Source organism: Paroedura picta, chromosome 6, assembly GCF_049243985.1.
Source record: "Paroedura picta isolate Pp20150507F chromosome 6, Ppicta_v3.0, whole genome shotgun sequence".
In the NCBI taxonomy this organism is placed as follows: Eukaryota; Metazoa; Chordata; class Lepidosauria; order Squamata; family Gekkonidae; genus Paroedura; species Paroedura picta.
This window is the reverse complement of record NC_135374.1, coordinates 13,189,170-13,210,047: the sequence shown is the minus strand read 5'-3', so window position 1 is coordinate 13,210,047 and position 20,878 is coordinate 13,189,170. Positions and strand designations below refer to the sequence as shown.

Below are 20,878 nucleotides of genomic sequence, written 5' to 3'. Positions count from 1 at the left end.
ACAGTTGGTTTTCCTACCCTGCTTTTCTCTACTAGGAGTCTCAAAGCAGCTTCCAGTCGCCTTCCCTTTCCTCTCCCCACAACAGACACCCTGTGAGGAAGGGGAGGCCGAGAGAGCCCTGATATTACTAAAGAAGAAGAGTTGGTTCTTATATGCCGCTTTTCTCTACCCGAAGGAGTCTCAAAGTGGTTTCCAATCACCTTTCCTTTCCTCTCCCCACAACAGACACCCTGTGAGGGAGGTGAGGCTGAGAGAGCTCTGACTGGCCCAGGGTTACCCATTGTTTGTAAGCCAGTCTAATTTTCTATACTCTTGTACCATCTGGGAGTAATCTTTTATTTGTCCTTGAGACAATATTAAATCCAGATATCTCAGTGTTTCTAGCTTCTGTTGCTGACTCTGTTCTGCATATGCCTCCAACAGGGATTTCAGTAAGGAGATTTTGGGTAGGGTTGCGCACTCCGGTGCACTTCGGCAAACACCGATGCCCGAGCGGGCCGACGCTGTGATGGGGTGGCAGCGGCGTGCCAGCCAGAGCCTGCACACAGACACAGAGCTTTGCGCCTTTGTGTGGGTGCCAGCTGGTGCTACCAGCTGCCCCTCCCCTCTGCTGGGCTTCGGGGCTCCTTGAAGTGGCCAGAGCGGGCCATAGCTCACAACCGTAACTTAAGTTATTCGTTGTATTATTCCATATCATCAAAAAAGACGCTCTTATAAAATGAGTTTCCTTCCTGGGTTTTTCATAATCATGTGGCCAGAGCAGATTATGCAGACCTTGGCTCAAACTGATCTTCTCCAACATAAGGTCCCTTTTTACATACAATCTACATACAATCCATGTCAACGCCGCAGCATGGTGACATAGTTTTAATGTGAGCACTCCTAGACCACCCTTTCATGTATCACCTTGCAAAATCTTGAAGGCCACTCTAAGCCTCCTGTGGTTCCATTTAAATTAAGTTATCTCTTTCTGCCAGTTCTGAAATGTTTTACCCTTGATGTCCAAGGGGAGAGACGGAAACAAGAAATTCATTTTGGGTAGTAACGCCATCTTTATGGCTGCTATTCTTGCTGAACACGTCACATTCTGTTTAGACCATCTCTCCAATTCTTGCATGATTTGACCCCAAGTTTTAGAATAACCGTTCTGGATTATTTTCTTAAAATCTATGTCTAAATAAATGCCCCAATATTTAATTTTTTTCTGGGTTCTCAACCTGGGGGTCGGGACCCCTTTGGGGGTCGAACAACCCTTTCACAGGGGTCGCAGCAGGGAAAGCAGCTTAGCCGGGAAGGGGGCACCATCTACACAACCGCCTTGCGGGGTAGATCGAGATAAACCATTCGTCTGTCTGGAGAAGCAGAAAAAAGTGAGATCGGCATGGTGGGACAAGAGGCAGAACTGAACTGAGAAACCCCCCCAAAAAACCAGTTTATATACAATCCTGAACAATGGATCTTCTTGCCATTGGTCAGTTTTGGTTTAATTTCTGTGAAAGAACCCTTGCATAATTTTATGGTTGGGGGTCACCACAACATGAGGAACTGTATTAAAGGGTCATGGCATTAGGAAGGTTGAGAACCACTGGCCTCTAAGATTGTGCTCTCCGCATATCAGCTCCCTCTTTGGGAACTAACGATATATATATACGCTTGCTGCCAGGATTCTGGGAATGCTTCAATACCACCATCAATGATTCATTCATTGCTCGTTGTAAGGGCAGGGACACTTCATGCTTCATCTTTTTATAAGACTCTGCCAGAAGGCCGTCAGGTCTTGGTGCTTTCCCTCATTACTACTGATCACGTTAGTACCTCAGTTGCCTCTATGGAGCTCCGATCAGCAGCATTCATCGTGTTGCCTTATTATATCCTCATCACGGCCACTGGAGATGGGAGGTGACAGACTTGCCAGCTCAGCAGTTTTTCAATCTAGGGTCCTGACAGCCAAACTCAACAGAATAGCACCGAAGATTTTAGGACTGTCTGATGCCTGACGTAAACCATTTCCCCAAATTAGAACTGCAACCACACTCCATCCTTACGATACAAATGCTCTATTGTCATCACATGCAAACGTTAAAAAAACAACAACAAAAAACCCTGGTCTTCACCCCACTGTTATGTTCCCGCATGATCCAGATTTTCTGACTGGGGGGGAAAAAAAGGCCTGACATGACAGCAATTGTGGCAGAGACGCAACAAGCAGTCTTCTCTGAGGGCAGGTAATTGCGCTAGGTCTGTGTTCTTCACACCTGATGCACACACAAATGGCAGAATTTACTCATGTTGCCCAGCTAGAGAGAAGTGCGACTAGAACACTGGATCATACAGAGATGCGACAGGGATCCTCCTCAGGGGGTTCCCAGGAGCTTTCAATAATTTAACAGGCTTCCCACGGCAGGCTAACAGGTCTCTCACTGCACAAATTTTGGGGAATTATGGCTCTAGCCATTATAAGGCACCTGATATAGGTAACAGCCCTTACAGAAAATGCACTAAAAATTATGGCAATGTTTTAACAGAAAAGTTAAAAGTCTGATTCAAAGATCACCCTTACTTACCAAAATCTCTCTCACACCCGTTCAAAGGTTCAGGATCTGACAAATGTCAGGAAGCAGAATTGCAGGTTTTTCTAAACTATTAATTTATACTCCAGCTTTCTCCCTGACAAGAACCATTCTCTTTCCCTCCACTTTCTCCTCACAACAATGCAGTAAGGTGTAGGGAAGGGCTGTGGCTCAGTGGGTTTGCATCCGCTCGGCATGTAGAAGGTCCCAGGTTCAATCCCTGGCACCTCCAATTAAAAGGACCCAACAGTAGGTGATAGGAAAGACCCAAGACCCCAGAGAGCTGCTGCTAGTCTGAGCAGACAATACCAACCATGATGAACCAATGGTTAGATCCAGTATAAGGCAGTTTCCTGTATTCAAGGTGGGTTAAGGTTGAGAGGGACTGGACCAAGCTCACAAGTTTCCAATATAGCGTGCGGATTCAAAGCCGGGTCTCCCAAATTCTAGTCTGACAAACCACCACAACACATTACCTCTTCTCTTAGCTTCTTCTTCCAAACCCAGAACATGGGCTTAAGAAGGAATTGAAGAGGTCACAGAGAGAGAATTCCTCTTCAAGCTTTCACAATCCAACGGTGAGATTCCTGTGTACAATATGACTTCTGTGGGCTACTATAAAGCGCTTTGAAGACAATAGGATCAATATGCCTGAGGCTTATCTGATAAGACCTTCTGGAAGGAAGCCAGAACTTCAACACTTCCGTTCTTTTTAACAGGACAAAGTTTTAGTCCAGGGGGACTTTTAAGACTGGGTAAGTTTAATTCTGGGTGGAAGCTTTTGTGCGCGTGTGCTTCTACCCAGAACTAACCTTTGTTGGTCTTTAAGGTGCCACTGGACTCAAATATTGTTCTTTTGTTTCACACCAACATGTCTGCACACCTGAATCTATTGTTTTTTAACAGTGCAGGAAAGGCGGAGAGTCAAATACTAAGGCCTAATTCTCTGATCAGGATGCAGTTTTGATTTGCGTTGGGTGGGACATAAACAAGGCCAGACCATGGCCAAGGCAGGCTCTCCAAAATTACTTCTTCCTGTGGTAACCAAACAATATGTCCTACATACACAATCATTTGCTACTGCCTGGCTGGCTATATCTCCCAAAGGGCATTCTGCTCAGCCAATACAAACAGGCTGGCGATCCCTGGTCCCCAAGATGTACATTTGGCCTCAGCCAGGGCCTTCTCGGTCCCCACCTGATGAAATGAGCCACCAGAAGAGCTGTGGGCCGTTCAAGAGCTGGCTCAGTTTTGAAGGGCCTGCAAAATGGAGCTTTTCCACCAGCCATTTGGTTGGGGCCAATAACCAGTAACACCATTGAGATGGCCCTTTCCTGCGACAGGCCCACCCTTGGGACAAATGAGAAGGATCTACTGGTGTGGCAGCAGAACGGAGCGAGGTGTTTAAATGTGTCTTAACTGGTTTAACTACTGACTGTTATTTTAATGTTATTTAGGAGAAGTTGGTTCTTATATGCTGCTTTTCTCTATCAGAAGTGAGTGTCAAAGTGGCTTACAGTCGCCTTCCCTTTCCTCTCCCCGCAACAGACACCCTGTGAGGGAGGTGAGGCTGAGAGAGCCCTGATATCACTGCTCGATCAGAACAGCTTTATCAGTGCTATGCGGAGCCCAAGGTCACCCAGCTTGCTGCATGTGGGGGAGCGGGGAATCAAACCCAGATCACCAGATTAGAAGTCTGCATTCCTAACCACTACACCAAGCTGGGCCTAATTTAATTACTATGTTGTTATCCGCCAGAGTCTAAATAAGAAATAAATCTGGGGAAGGGGGGCATATAAATAGAATAATTATTATAAATAATAATTATTATAATTATAAATAATAATGATTATTATTATAATACATAATAATAATTATTATTATAAATAAATAATAATAATAATGGCGCTTAAAATCTAGTTAGTAGCATGGCCAGTTCCAGATTCCAACTACGGAATATGGATCTGAAGCCCCAGTCCCCGTTCTGGTAATCAGAGTTGGGTTCCCTCTAGAAGTGTAGAGTAATAACAAAGAGGCTATCTCTGAACATGGGCAGAGTGATACTGGCTTTTGATCTCGTTCCTGTGGTTGGTGCTGATGTTTTATATCCTCTTGATATGATATGACTGGATATTTCCCACAGCAGATTTATTCTTGTCTGCTAAATGCTAGGTGTTTTTTGTTCTTGTTACTGGCCTTCTTGATTTGTACTTTTGGGGGTTTTAATGATATTATCCTTGCTTGTTCTCACAGCAAGCTGCTTTGGATTCGATTGGAAAACCGGGGCAAAAAAACATTTTGAATCAATCAGTAATTCTCCAACACCTCAAAGGAATCACTCCCTGTGGAGTAAACTTTCTAGGAAAGACAACTTAACATCTTTGCACACTGAAGGAGCCCCAATGCCTCCCATCTGACAATTTAAACATAGCTCAAAATCATTATTTGTGCCTTGGGCACTAGAACTAGGATTTCCAGTTCTTTCCTTCTTTTATAGGTCCCCATGGCCTTTACAGCCGCACAACTGGCGGCTTGAATCTATTCCCGTCAGGAGATGCAAGGATGGGGAAAGTTGCAGCTTTCGATATTTTCCTGTCAGTGAGCCATTAAAGACACAGGGGCCTGCCATTTTGCTTTTAAAAAGCCTCAACCCAAGCCGGTGTGACTTTGCCCAATCCCAGCACTTCCGAGAAATCTGACAACCAAGGAAACAATCCCCCTTTAGCTGTTAATTCCCCACAAACGGAGAAAGAAATCCCTCTCTTTGACAGACTTATTTCTATACAAACAAAACATACATCTGCTGCATCGGGGCAAAGAGTCCTACTACATTAGCCTCCAAAAGGACAACACACACAAGGCAAAATGGTACAGTGGACCCAAGTGCTGGACTTTCAGGGAGATCCGGGTGAGAATCCCACTCAAGCCCCGATCTCTTGGCCTGGCCAACCTCCCAGAGTTGTGGGAAAAGGGCAAAGAAGTGCAGCCCCAGAGATCCTGGGAGAAAGGCTAAGGATGCAAACGGGTCTCATTAGAAGTTCTGTTTTCAAATTATATAGGAACTCAACTGACAACTTTTAAACTCCTCGTGACTTTTCAGTCTCATGTCTTAATTTTAACTGATTTTGTATGCTGTTAATTTGTTTACAAAGGCCATTGGCTGACTAATAAACAGAATCTGAACACTCCCAAATCACAAGGCTTATTCTTTTTTCTTTTCTTGCAACCTTGCGAGTTATATATATATATAAAACCCAGTGCTGCTGGGAGGGGAGGGGAGGGGGAGAGACAAATCCCCTTCAATTTAGGTGGCGCCTCCCTGGGCTGCCCTTCTCCCGGCCAGCGGGACGACCAACAAGGCCGCGGCGATGACCAGCAAAGAAGGCATTTCCTCCCGCCCTCGGCATGCCCCAAACGGCACATTCTGCCATATGTGCAATCGCCGCTCCGGCTCCGGCGCTTGCAAGGAACATCCATGCAGCGGAGAGAGGGGGGAGACCAGCCCGCCCCTTTGCAGCCATCCCAGCCTTTCCCCTTCACCAAAGAGTTGCAAACTCGGTTGCCCCCCCTAAAAAAAAAAAAAAAAGACCCCCTCCCTCCCTCCCATCGCGCGCCGGCCCGGGGACGCGGGCTCTGCATTACCTCCCTGGGACTCCTCTGGCGTCCGAGCTGCCCGTGCCAAAGCCTCCGCCGGCCTGCGGGACCCGCGCGGCGCTTCCCCCGCCCCAGCCCCGCCGCTCAGAGGCCGAGGAGGGGGGAGAGGCGGCGGGGAGGCAGGCTCGGCTTCCAGCCCGCGGGCGCGCCGTCCCCTTGCGGGGCTGGGACGGCGCGCGCCGGCGAGCAGGTACCCGGGGACCCCCCGGCCGCCGCGCCAGCCCCAGCCCCATCCTCGCGCTGGAATGACAGGAATGCCCGGGCTTTACCTACTGCCCCGAGCATGGCCGCCGCGCTGGGTCCTAGCGTGGGCCCGCGTACCCGGAGCCCGCCCGCTGCTGCTGCTGCTGCCCCTGTAATCCGAGCCGCAAGGCCCGGGAGGACAGCCGGCCCCGGTCCTAGCGCGCTTCGCTCCCTGGCCAGCCTTGGGAGCCGAGACTGTGGGGGCCCAGAGGGACACCAGCCTCCAGGTGGGAACTGGGGACCCCCCCCTTGCTTTTGCAGCTCATCTCCAGGAGACAAGAGATCAACCCCCCTGGAGAGATTGGTTGCTCGGGGGTGGTCAAACTGCGGCCCTCCAGATGTCCATGGACTACAATTCCCATGAGCCCCTGGCAGGGGCTCATGGGAATTGTAGTCCGTGGACATCTGGAGGGCCGCAGTTTGACTACCCTGAAATCTTGGGGGTTTGGGGAGGGAGCAGCAGGACCTCTGCGGGGGGGGGGGGGGGGATAATGCCTAGGGTCCTCGCTCCCATGCATTTGTTTTGTCCGGGGGAATTGGGCTGATTCTGCACCTGTTGGATAATGCGCTTTCAGTGTGCTTTTGCTGCTGAATTTCCCTGTGCAGAACAGGGTAGTCTACTGCTAAACTGCATTGAAAGTGCAGTACCCAAGAGGTGCAGAATCAGCCCTGGTCCAAACGACAGAGACCAGTTCCCCTGGACAAAATAGATGCCAGTCCCGCCTGGGGACTGGCTTCCGTGGCCTCGTACTCCGCTGAGCTCCCTCCCTGCCCCAAATCTGACCCCAAAGTCTCCAGGTGTTTCCCAGCCAAGTGTTGGCAACCCCAGCTGTGCCACATTAGGTGGGAGAGATCGCAGTGGAATTTCAACTGCAGTGGGGGAGCCAGTGTTGTGTGATATCAGACTAGTATCTGGGACCCAGGCCGGGGCCCATTCTGCACGGGTTGGATGATGCACTTTCAATGTGCTTTTGCAGCTGGATGTTCCTGTGTAGAACAGAAAAATACACTTTTAAAGCACATTATCTGAAGTCTGTGGAACAGGCCCTGGGCCTATTCTGCACACATAGGATAATGCACTTTCAATTTGCTTTGGCAGCTGGATTTTCTTGTGCAGAACAGGAAAATCTACTTCTAGTGCATTGAAAGTGCATTATCTATTGTGCCCAGAATAGGCCCTGGTGAGATTCCCCACTCCTGCTGTGCAAGCTCACTTGGGTGACCAGGGGCCCTCAGTGTTCCTTCTTTCCTGCCTGATGTTTTCACAGAATCATAGAATCATAGAGTTGGAAGGGGCCATACAGGCCATCTAGTCCAACCCCCTGCTCAACGCTGGATCAGCCCTAAGCATCCTAAAGCATCCAAGAAAACTATGTATCCAAGCTTTGCTTGAAGACTGCCAGTGAGGGGGAGCTCACCACCTCCTTAGGCAGCCTATTCCACTGCTGAACTACTATTTTTTCCTGATATCTAGCCTATATAGTTGTACTGGTAGTTTAAACCCATTACTGCGTGTCCTGTAGCCAATGGGAACAGCATCCTGCCCTCCTCCAAGTGACAACCTTTCAAATACTTAAAGAGGGCTATCATGTCCCCTCTCAACCTCCTTTTCTCCAGGCTGAACATTCCCAAGTCCCTCAACCTATCTTCATAGGGCTTGGTCCCTTGGCCCCAGATCATCCTCATCGCTCTCCTCTGTACCCTTTCAATTTTATCTACGTCCTTCTTGAAGTGAGGCCTCCAGAACTGCACACAGTACTCCAGGTGTGGTCTGACCAGTGCCGTATACAATGGGACTATGACATCTTGGGATTTTGATGTTTTAATGATGTGTGTTTTTTTTGTTGGGTTTTTAAGGTGCAATTTTTATGGGGTGTGTTTTAACTTGGTAGTTATCTTGGTGGCCTTCAGGAGGGCCAAACAGTAGGGGATGCATATAGTTAATTTAAAAAAACAAACGAAAATAAAGTGGTCCATTCTGCACGACTTCAATGTTGCAAAAGGCTTGCAAATTGTAAATGCTACTAATTTGCAGTTACGCACGATGTCGCACACAATCTGCCACACTCTTGAAACAGTCCCGCAAAAAGTGATTCGTTGTAGCGCTTAAAGGGAAATCCAGAAAAGTGGATTCACCCTCCGAAAAGCGCTACACTCTTGCAAACAATCTGCAACAGTAGCGAAAAAGACATGTGCGTTCCCATTGTTGCGATTCCAGCCAAGTCCCTCCCCCTGGCTCTCTCCTCCGAACTTCCGGCGAAGCGATCGCCATTTTTTTCCCTTGGAGTGAGCAGAAAGCAATGAACCAGCGAGCCTTCATTCACCCAGCAAGGCTTCTCCGGCTACAGTCCCTCCACAGAACTGCTTTAAAGCTCCCCTAAGCCACCAAGCACAACACAGCCCCGTTTGCAACTTCACTTTATTTTCGGCTGAAAATCATGCCCATGCACGGGGGGGGGAATTTTTTTTCACTCGGGGGAGCGTGTTAACAATGACTCGCCAGCTCACACGCCAGCTAGATGGGTCTCTACGTTAGGAGGAATCAAGACATATTCGTTGCAACGTGTGTTTTTGTTTTTTTTAAAAACCCTGTTCTTAAATGGAAAGGGGCTTTTCTGGAGCATGATAACAGCCGTCCATTGGCTGTTCCCTTGATTGACGGCCAGGGGCGGGACAAAGCACAGAAAAAATAACTTCCTGTATAGCGATATTTGCGAGACCGGAAAACTGTGGGAAACAATTGAAACGCTACAGGATTGCACTACAAAGGCAGGTATGCGTAACGCCGAGATTGCACTATTAAAAACAGCGTTTCCGCTTTCAGGAACCAATTGGCAACATTGGTCCTTGTGCGGAATAGGCCAGTGTGTAGTCCCTTCAAGAATATGGTTGTACATGTCTTTTCCATTCTGTGAACTCGGTGTGGATAAATGATCCCTGCAGCCTCCTACCTTGGAAAGGGAACCGTTCATGTTGGCAAGTGGCTAGGAGGTGTTTTAAAACAGTGCAGTACTTTAAAAACCGATACCTTAAAATAGGAGATGTGCAGACGAGCCATTTGCTGACTAGCCAATATCTCATCCTGCTCCAAATGTCCATATTTAGCCGAGACAGTCCCTGTTTCCTGGAACTTGGCTCCAATAAATCATAATCTATTTTTACCTTTTGAGGAATGCCTTATTAAAATACTGTTAATGTGTTATTGTGATCTCTCTTCAAGGGCTTCGAGCCCTCCCCTCTGGGCTCTAAAAATGAAATCTCGGGGGGCCCAAAATGAAACAGAGATGAGGAGTAAGTTCAGATCTAAAATCATTTTTTAAAGAGCAAAAACTGGCAAATTTAGTAGTCATAGAATCATAGAGTTGGACCTCCAGGGTCATCTAGTCCAACCCCCTGCACAATGCAGGAACTCACAACTACCTGCCCAACCACAGTGACCCCAACTCCATGCCCAGATGATCCCCGCCCCCACCAAAAATCTTCAGAATCCAGCCTGGCCTGGAGGAAATTCAGTTACCATCCCACAGTGGTGATCAGCAATTCTCTGGGTATGCAAGGAAGGGGCACAAGAGACAAACCCTGGCGCATCCCTTCTTGCCCACCCACTCACTGTCTGCCTAAGTTCATAAAATCAGCATCTCTGTCAGAGGGCTATCTAGCCGCTGCTTTAAAACTTCTGAAGAAGGAGAACTCACCACCTCCTGAGGAAGCCTGTTCCACTGAGGAACTGCTCTAACTGTCAGGAACTTATTCTGGATGTTTAGCCAAAAACGTTTAAATTAATTTCAACCCATTGGTTCTGGTCTGCCCCTCTGGGGCAACAGGAAAAAAAAAACTGTGTTCCATCTTCTCTAGGACAGCCCTTCAAGTATTTGAAGATGATTATCCTATCACCTCTTAGTCATCTTCTCTCCAGGCTAGACAGACCAAGCCCCCTCAACCTTTCCACAAACATCTTGGACACAATACTTCTTTTAATATAGTCCCAAATCCTGTTTGCCTTTTTAGCTACCAAGTCACACTGCTGGCTCATGTTCAGAGTCTGGGCTGCTAAGACACTCAGATCCTTTTCACACATACTACTGCCAAGAAGAAGAAGAGTTGGTTCTTATATGCTGATTTCTTTACCCAAAGGGGTCTCAAAGCAGCTTACATTCGCCTTCCCTTTCCTCTCCCCACAACAGACACCCTGTGAGGTGGGTGAGGCTGAGAGAGCCCTGATATTACTGCTGGGTCAGAATAGCTTTACCAGTGCCGTGGCAAGCCCAAAGTCACCCAGCTGGCTGCATGTGGGGGAGTGCAGAATCGAACGCGGCTGGCCAGATTAGAAGTCCACACTACTAACCACTACACCAGGCTGGCTCTCCAAGACAAGTCTTGCCCAACCTATAGTCATGCATATGGTTTTTCCTACCTAAATGAAAAACTTAACATTTGTCACTACTGAAATTCATTTTAGCTCAATTTTCTATCCTTTCAGGATCATCCTGTATCCTGTTTCTGTCTTCTGGTGTGTTTGTTGCCCCTCCCAGTTTAGTGTCATCTACAAATTTAATAAGCACCCCCGCATTCCTTCATCCAAACCATTTATAAATATGTTGAACAACACAGGACAAGTGACTGCTGTCCATCTTGCTAAGGCGACTTCAAACCTGGGCAGGCAAAAAGAAGGCTTGATAGGAATCATGGTATGTCTATGGACAGAGAAGGAAGCAGTCTTCCCTCCAAATAATCACAGACCAACTTGGGATTCCTTATCCTTGAGCTCTTGAAATTGCCCTCCTAAATCCTCACATCATCTTTGTTCCTTTGAGGTAAAGGAACTTTATAGCTCATTGTGAGATCAATATCTGATCAAAGGGAATGAGTTTAGCCAAAGGGAATTGGAGTTAAGGTCAGCTCCTTAAAGATCACAGCTGTTTCTACAGGGGATGAAGAAGAAGAAGAAGAAGAGTTGGTTCTTATATGCCGCTTTTCCCTACCCGAAGGAGGCTCAAAGCGGCTTACAGTCACCTTCCCTTTCCTCTCCCCACAACAGACACCCTGTGAGGTGGGTGAGGCTGAGAGAGCCCAGATATCACTGCTCAGTCAGAACAGTTTTATTAGTGCTGTGGCGAGCCCAAGGTCACCCAGATGGTTGCATGTGGGGGAGTGCAGAATCGAACCCGGCATGCCAGATCAGAAGTCCGCACTCCTAACCACTACACCAAACTGGCTCTCAAACTGATGACAATTGTTGTTGTTAGGTGGGAAGTCCTGTCGACCCATCGCAAGCCCATGGACAATGATCCTCCAGGCCTTCCTGTCCTCTACCATTCCCCATTTAAGTTTGCACCTACTGCTTCAGTGACTCTATCCAGCCACCTCATTCTCTGTCATCCCCTTCTTCTTTTGCCCTCAATCACTCCCAGCATTAGGCTCTTCTCCAGGGAGTCCTTCCTTCTCATGAGGTGGCCAAAGTATTTGAGTTTCATCTTCAGGATCTGGCCTTCTAAAAAGCAGTATGGAGTCTTCTCCAGCACCAGAGTTCAAAAGCCTCAATTCTTTGATGCTCGGCCTTCCTTATGGTCCAACTTTCGCAGCCATACATTGCAACTGGGAATACCATAGCTTTGACTAAATGCACTTTTGTTGGCAGGGTGATGTCTCTGCTTTTTAGGAAGCTGTCTAGATTTGCCATAGTTTTCCTCCCTAGGAGCGTCTTTTAATTTCTTTGCTGCAGTCCCCATCTGCAGTGATCTTGGAGCCCAGAAAAATAAAATCAGTCACTATCTCCATTTCTTCCCCATCAATTTGTCAGGAGTTTAGAGGGCCGGATGCCATGATCTTCATTTTCTTGATGTTGAGTTTCAAGCTAACTTTTGCACTCTCCTCCTTCACCCGCATCAACAGGCTCTTTAGTTCCTCTTCACTTTCTGCCATTAGAGTGGTATCATCTGCATATCTGAGGTTGTTGATATTTCTCCCTGCAATCTTGATCCCAATTTGTGACTCATCTAACCCCACCTTTCTCATGATGTGCTCTACATACAAGTTAAATAGACAAGGCAACAGTATGCAGCCTTGTCGAACTACTTTCTCAATTTTGAACCAATGATTCCATGCCCGGTTCTCACTGTTGCTTCTTGACCTGCATATAAGTTTCTCGAAAGACAGATAAGAGACAGATTGTGTGGAGCACAACAAATTGTGGCAAGTTCTTAAAGAGATGGGAATACTAGAGGGGTGACAATAGTTTATTTATTAGTTATATTTATATACTGCCAATTCCATCACAGCTGGCTCCAAGTGGCTCACAACAATAAAATTTACAAAATAAAACAACAGTCTAATTTAGTCTAATTTCTGTCAGAGCTGTTCTGATTCCTATTGTCCCTGAGTAGCTCCTCTGCCCAAGAGCCAGCTGGGTGTAATGGTTACGAGCAGTAGCTTCTAATCTGGTGAGCCAGGTTTGATTCCCTGCTCCTCCACACGCAGCCAGCTGGATGACCTTGGCTTTGCCACAGCACTGAGAAAGCTGTTCCGACCGAGCAGTGATATCAGGGCTCTCTCAGCCTCACCACCCTCACAGGGTGTCTGTTGTGGGGAGAGGAAAGGGAAGGTGACTGTAAGCCGCTTTGAGACTCCTGGTAGAGAAAAGTGGCATATAAGAACCAACTCTTCTTCTTCTTCTTCTATATTGTTGATGTTCTCTGACTACTCTCATGCTGAATTGATTTCTCAGTATGTTGTATTGACTTCTCAACAGCCTGTGTCACATTGGCTTCTAAACTATGGCAACTGTCCAATTATTATGATATTACTGATTCATCTCGCTTCACAAGCTGCTGAAAACATGCAAGGGGAATTCAGAGAATGTTAATCTCATAACAGATCTGGTTGTACTTGCTGATAAAACAGATGCAGTAAACATTTACAATTAGAGAGGCCCTGGTGGTAGAAGGGAAGCACCACACGGGCCTTTTGAGTCCCTGTGTGTTAAACGCATGTCCACAAGATATACCCAACAGTTATTCAGGCACATTCTACGCAATGGGATAAATGAGGTGGAAAACCACAGAGATGTTTTCTTTCCAGTTGTGAGGCCATAAGAAGCATATGAGCATCTAGGTCAGCCTTTCTCAGCTTTTTTATCATGGACCGTTTATGCACTGGGAACTTCAATGCCCCACCTCCTGTGCAGGAGCACAGATCGGGAGCGGATGAGGTGCACCTGGCCAAATGCTCCCCCATGTGGGTGCAGGAAGAGGGGGGGGCAACTTGCCACGACTAAAACTCCAGCCTGCAGCCTGGCATGAAACCTCCCGTGCGTAAACGGTCATGGTGGTGCAATTGTGCAGAATTTGGTTTGGAAGCATAGCTGTATAAATGCCTACCTGGGCCCCCTCCCCTTTGTCCCTCCTCAAGGCCCATCGTTGGCAATGGGGGAGTGGGGACAGGTCAATATGACCATATGTGGTCATATCACCTGATGGTTAAGAAACCTAAAAAATATATTACAATTCATTAACTGCCACCCATTTCCAGGGTGGTCAAGAAACCCCAGGGTTTGATGAAACCCTGGTTGAAAAAGCTTGATCTAGGTGAAAAATTATTATTTATTCGGACAGATCTTCAAGGCTGCAATTAGGTGGTAGATTATGTAAAGAGTGATATCCTTATATTTACCAGACAACAGATATATTAGATGGTAATTATGAGGATATATAGAGAAATGTGATATTCATGGAGAAATAAAAATTTATCTTATTGAGGAATACAAATCATAACTGATTTGATCGGGCTACCTGAAAATCTACTGAATAATTTATTAAGGGGTGGAGCATTGTGTCGAGCCACGAAGAAAATTCTTTGATAAGCTGGAATTGTTTTAAAAATTGGCCTGACCCAACATGGTTTTTCTTATGTTCTTATTAATTAATTTGATCCAAAGCCTTGTGCATGAGATGTTGTCAAAGACTGCCTTGAGGTCCATAAAAGTGGTAATCAAATTCTCCTTAGAATATGATGTATATCAGCTAGAGAGGAGAACACATATGCATGCTATAATATCGATAAACTCTTTTAAAAACAGATTTGCTCAGAATTGATACATTTTAGGACCAACTCTGGAGCTTTAGTTGTAGGTGGGCAGCATATGGCTTTTCTGATATGGACAACAGGCTAATTGGTCTTTTTTCTTTTTGCAAGAAAGCAGGGGGAGGTGCACATAGCTCTGTGATAGAACATCTGCTTTAAATGCAGAAGGTCCCAGGTTCAATCCCCTACATCTCCAGCTAAAAGGTTCAGGTAGGAGTTGATGTGAAAGACTTCTGTCTGAGACCTTGAGAGCCACTGCCAATCTGAATAGACTGTTCTGACTTTGATGGGCTAAAGGTGTGATTCAATATAAGGAAACTGTCTTGAATGTACACCATTCTATCCCCTGAACTAGTTTTCCAATGTTAGGAAGGTTATAATTTGCAGTCAATCCCATCCCTATATATTTCCACTTAGCAACATATTAAAGGGCACATAACAGCTTTCCCAAGGCACGGTGAATTTATAACATGACACATTTCTTCTGCTGAAATCTGTTGTTTCTAACTGCCTCACTCGTTAGACAGATCACATTCTGCAAGGGAATCTAAACGTTCGTCTCACAGTTCTGTTTTTCCAGAAACCTGCAGTGACATTTGAGGTGGGCCTCATAGATGCACACACAAAAAAATTTGCAGGCGACAATGAAGGTGATAAATATTTACATACCCCTTCCTCACAAAGAAGGTTAGAGCATATTCATTGTGAGGTCATACTAAAGATCTGATGACTTTTCAATCTAACCAAAGAAGATGGGGAGAAACTAGACATAGAGTGGGGAAAATTGGACAGAGAGAACTTGTTCTCTCTCTCACATAAGGCTAGAATTCAGGAGAAGAAGATTCAGGACAGACAAAAGGAACTATTTTCCACAATTCGTAATCTAGAGGACCTAAAATTTTGTTGAACCTGTGACAAATTGTGACAAAAGATTGTGGGCGTTACCGCAAAATGGCTGCGATGAGTGGGGAGAATCACAAGTTGCTAGAAGGTTCCGAGGTATCTTCCTGTGATAGGCAGAGCCATATCTGAATGGGTCCTCCCTGCAGATGCCAAGGAGATGCTTCCTGAGAGTTTATGAAGCCCCTTTTGCTCCGGTGAGATGGAAGAAAGCCAGGATTGGCTCTTTGCTTTGGGGAAGAGACACCTTGAGGGAGAAACATGAGGACACTGGAAAACAACCCAAGGGGCAACATGGCATGTGGGTATTACTGGTATAATCAATTGAATTCACCGCCATAAAATGTAGTGATAGTAAATAGCTTAGCCTTAGATGGTTTTGAGAAGAGATTAAACAAATTCATAGATGACAAATTTAGGGTTAGCCACTTTAGCTATGAATGTTAAAGGAATCTCCATCTGAAGAGCTCGGTGGGTAAACAGCAGGGGGGTTGTTCTCCCCATGACCTTCTGGGAAAAATATGTAGGAAACAGGTTGCTTAACAAAATTTATAGTCTCACTAGGGGCCAAGCCTGTTGCATTCAGGAATACAACGGGCACTAGATTAGGGGAGTGGAGTGGAAGAATTCTGCAAACAGCCTCCCCCTCCTTGCAGGACCTGGAAAGGCTGCAGGCAGCTATTAGGGAACTCACTGGCAGGGGCAGCTCTCACTCAGCAGGAATCTGCAGCCTCCAAGCCTCAGAGGGAAGTGGAAGGAGGAAGGGGTGGGGGACGGAAAGTGATTGGCTGGCTGCTGGACAGACAGGCAAGCCGGTTGGAGGAGGAGGAGGCACTCAGGAGCAGGACAGCCACCCTGAGTGGGTGTTAAGCGCTGAGTGGCATGAGACATGCTCCTCCTCCAAACCCTTACCGGAAATATATAATGTGGAACAGATGTCTATAAACCAGCTCTTATGCTTATAAACCAATTACAATATTTCCCCATGCCATTAATGTCCCCTAATATCCCTCGAAGCAAGGGAAATAACATAGGAAACATTAAAATATATAAAACATACAAAACTGAGGAGAGAATGATATAAGCCACTCGGATCCCCATTGGGAAGAAAGGCAGGGTATAAAATGAATTAAATATTACTTTGGGGTTGATTTTTTTGGGTGGTGGTAAGCACAGATGTAGAGTTGCCAACCTCCTAGCGGATGCCAAAAACAAATGGGCCCACCAGTTGTGTGAAGGCAATTTAATAAAGAAACTGGTGCAATTCTTTTTCTTCCTTTATTCAAATTGAGCTGGAACAGAGTTCAGATATACAAGCCGTTTTCAAACCAAAATTTTCATCAGTGACACACAAATTCTTAGAATCATAGAATCGTAGAGTTGGGAGGGACCTCCTGGGTCATCTAGTCCAACCCCCTGCACTATGCAGGATACTGACAACCCTGTCACTCATCCCCTGTAACCAGCTACCCCCTTAAGCCTTCACAGAATCAGCCTATCCATTAGATGGCTATCCAGCCTCTGCTTTAAAATTTCCAAAGATGGAGAATCCACCATCTCCCAAGGAAGCCTGTTACACTGAGAAACCGCTCTAACTGTCAGGAACTTCTTCCGGATGTTTAGATGGAATTTCTTTTGAATTTCATCCCACTGCTAACGTATGTCCTTATTCTTAATGTAAATCCTTAGAAGATTCTCTAATGCCGTTTTCTTAGCGTTGTTTGTTAGAATTCTAAATACCAAAGCAGCCATGGGCTCACAGTCAACCAATGGGGGAAAAAACGCTATTTGTCAATTTCAGCTCAGTCTATTCCCCCATAGAATGAGCAGAAATTGACAAACAGCTTTTCCCCTACTGAGTGACTGCTAGAGCCCATGGCTGCATTGATATTTGGAATTCTAACAAACAACGCTAAGAAAATACCATAAAAAAACTCCTAGTGCAGTCTGGAGTTTTCCCAGAATTTCAAATGATCTCCAGACAAGAGAGATTAGTTCCTCTGAGGAAAATGGCTGCTTTCAATGGCAGATCCTATGATATTGTGCCCCTTGGAAGTCCCTCCTGTCTTGGAATATCCAGGAATTTCCCAACCTGGTAACCAAAACCTACCCTCAATCCCCCACTGAAGAATCCCTCAAGGGGGTTCAATGGTCTTGTACAAGCAGGGTGCCTAAATAGTTGCCAGCTCCAGGTAGGAAAATACGTGGAGATTTCAGAGGTGGGCCCAGAGGGGCGGTTACAGGAGGGGAGGGGCTTCAATGACATAAAGTCCGCCTTGCAAAGTGGCCATTTTTCTCTGCTCGAACTGATCTCTGCCATTTGGAGATGAGTTGTAATCCCAGGAGATCTCCAGCCGCTATCTGGAGGTTGGCAACTCTTGTCAGATCAATCTCCAGCCATTTTTGGTCCCTTAAACCAGGGGTAGTCAACCTGTGGTCCTCCAGATGTCCATGGACTACAATTCCCATGAGCCCCTGCCCGCATTTGCGGGCAGGGGCTTGTGGGAATTGTAGTCCATGAACATCTGGAGGACCACAGGTTAGCTACCCCTGCCTTAAACAGACAACCCAAAGGGGGGTATTAACAACACAATAACCAAATCCATGGCAATTTTACACCCCTAAACAGTCCTTCCAAAATTGCCTTTCTAGAGTGGCTTCCTTTTGGGGGCCAACGATAGGCTCAACCCAGTCCTTGAAATAGCCTGTCCTTCCACACACATCCTTCCTGTCAGGTGACAGTTGATTTGTCACCTGACAGGAAAGGAAAGTCATTTCCCATCATTTCCGTCTGATCAAATAAACATAGTAGGAACTAGGGATGGGATATGCAAGACCTGCAGTGTGCATAATTGAGCAGGATATTCAGAGTGACCTGCAGGGGGCATCAGAGGGGATGTATATTTAGCATAGATAGGTTAGGAACTTCCTGTTCAGTTTCTAATTATCTCTTCCAGTGTCCTAATTGACTCAACAGGAGCACACCTTTTGAGCTCTCTCTCTCTCTCTCTCTTTCTCCCCCTCTCCATGCATAGTTGTCTATCTTCTGAAGAAAAACTATTTGATTCTTTAAACAGCCTAGTGTTCTGCAGTCTGCCAACAGAGGTCCCTGGAATTGCAGCTCATCCAAACATTACAAAGATCAGTTCCTCCAGAAAAAATACTTGGAAGGGAAGCTGTCCTTTATACTCTGCTTTTCACTACCCGAAGGATTTCCAGATCGGCTTACAAATGCCTTTCCCCCCCACACACACAACAGACAACTCCCCACAACAACCTGTGAGGCAGGTGGGGCTGCGAAAGGTCTGAAAGAACTGGGACTGGACAAATATCACCCAGCTGGCATGTGGAGTAGTGGGGAATTGAACCCAGTTCTCTAGGTTATTGTCCACCATTCTCTAACCACTGCACCACGCCAGCTCTTAGGAGAATGGACAATATAGCATTGTGCCTTACTAAGGTCCCTGACCCCCCCAGGCTCCATTCCCAAACCTCCAGATTTTCCCTACCTGGATCTGGCAACCCTACACTCCCATCCCTTGCTGGTGGTCAGGGAATACCAAGGAACCCTAGTAGAAACACAACATATTCTGATTAGATGCCAGCCTTATCCCACCCCCCTCCCGAAACACAGAATGCAGCTTCCTATAACTGAATGAGTGTCCTGCCGGCTGAAACCATTTTACATTAAGAATCTCACAGTCACTCAGTTTTTACATCTGCAAGAACCATTCAGAGCCATCATTGCCTGTCTCAGAGCGAGAATCTGGAAGGCACTGACCAAATTCTGTATCCTTCCCCCCTAAAAATAACACACATCGCAAGATCTTTGCCATGGCGATGGATGTACATATTTATAAGGTAAATCTCCCTCCACCATTCGCCTTCTCGGATTGTACACTGTGCTACAACTGGAACGAGCACCCCCAAAAATGAAGTTCTCTGCCCTTCTGTTTTCTCCATTTGGATGAAGAGCGCTCGTTTCTTTCTTCCCTTTAATGATTCGACCTCTTTTGTTTCTGATCCAGGATGCTGTGAGGCACAGCATCGGCTGGCTCCCTTGATTCATTCCAAACTCAGATGAGGTCAGAAGGGGGTGGGGGGTGGAGAGCAAAGCCAGTTTCTCACAGCTGGGTGGAAATTGGAACAAACAGCTGGGGGATTCCCAATGCGCCCTTTAAAGACCATCAGACAGAACTGGCTTCCTACGGGTAGCGGTTACACAACAGTTTCTGCAATCACAAAGGCTTTGGACTCCTTCGCTATCAGGGCTGTCTGCTGTTGCATCTCTTGTTTGAACTCACATCTGTGCCAGCATCTGTCTGTTCTGCATCGGCTTCATCCACACCAAAGCACCACTGATCCTCAGAGCAGTCATGCCTGTAATTGTCCTGCTGATGTCTGAGCTGGGTCAGGAGGAGACTTTGGGGATGGAGCTGGGGATGCATCTCCAGATGACAGAGGTCAGCTCTCCTGAAGAAAATGGCTGCTTTGCAGGGTGGACTGTATGGTATTGCACCCCACTGAGAGCCCTGAACTTTCCAGGCTTCATCCCCAAATCTCTACCCCAGCATCCCCTGCCAGCGGGCTGGGAGGACCAGCAACCCTAGATGGTAAGCAAGGCCAGCCCTGATTAGTACTTAGGTGAGAGGCTGCTGAGGAAATCCGAGGTTGCTATTGTTATGTCTGTGGGCACTTGGACACAGATGCAAATGAGGGTTCTCTGCTAGCCAAGGAACTAACCAATCAAGGAACCTGATCACTCTGCCAAAGCCAATCCAATTGCTCTGCTTAGGGCCAATCGGATTGCTCTGGGTAGGACCAATCGGATTGCTCCGCTAGAGCCAATCGGATTGCTCTGCTTAGAGCCAATCAGAGGCATCAGTGGGCTGCCTGAAAGGTATAAAAGTGCATGAGTTTACCTGTTTTTCTCTGTTCAGTAGCTGTAGTCTGTTGCTGGAGTTGCTAAATAAAAAGAGCTGTTCTGAAGACGTGGAGTCTGTGAGCACTGAGCCCGCAGACTTAATAGCTATGCAGAGGCAAGCAATGGCAAATCGCTTCTGTGAGTTTCTCGCCTTGAAATCCTTATGGGGTTGTGATAAGTTGGCTGCAACTTGACGGTGGGGGGGGACCCTGCCAAGTAAGTGCCACTGGACTAAAAGAAATTGCATGGCCACACAAAAAAAGGCCCAGAGACTTTTAAAAAGTTACAAGCTAAGAATTCAGGAGCATAGCTGTGTTTGTCTGCAGTAGAAGAGCTAGAATCAAGTTTGGTAGCCCATTGGAGACCCACAAGATTTTCATGGTATGAATCCCTTTGGGAGCTTTGAGTCTTGAAAACCTATACACCAAGAATCTTGTTGGTGTCCAAGGTGTCACTCGACTCACGGTTGCCAACCTCCTGACGGTGGTGCCTGGAGATCTCCAGGAAT

The 20,878-nt window shown here is 46.6% G+C and overlaps 1 protein-coding gene across 5 annotated transcripts in view; it reads right to left on the bottom strand.

Moving 5' to 3' along the window:
- Positions 1-20,878, bottom strand: part of AMOTL1 (angiomotin like 1) — an 86,470-nt gene that overhangs the window by 43,961 nt on the left and 21,631 nt on the right. The window contains exon 1 of one of the 5 annotated variants that reach the window (XM_077341474.1): positions 6,494-6,524. The exons of 3 other annotated variants lie outside the window; for them this stretch is intronic. In XM_077341474.1, coding sequence (XP_077197589.1) covers positions 6,494-6,509 — 16 coding nt within the window. In that variant the 5' untranslated portion in view covers positions 6,510-6,524. One more of the 5 variants, XM_077341478.1, reaches the window with a different exon arrangement.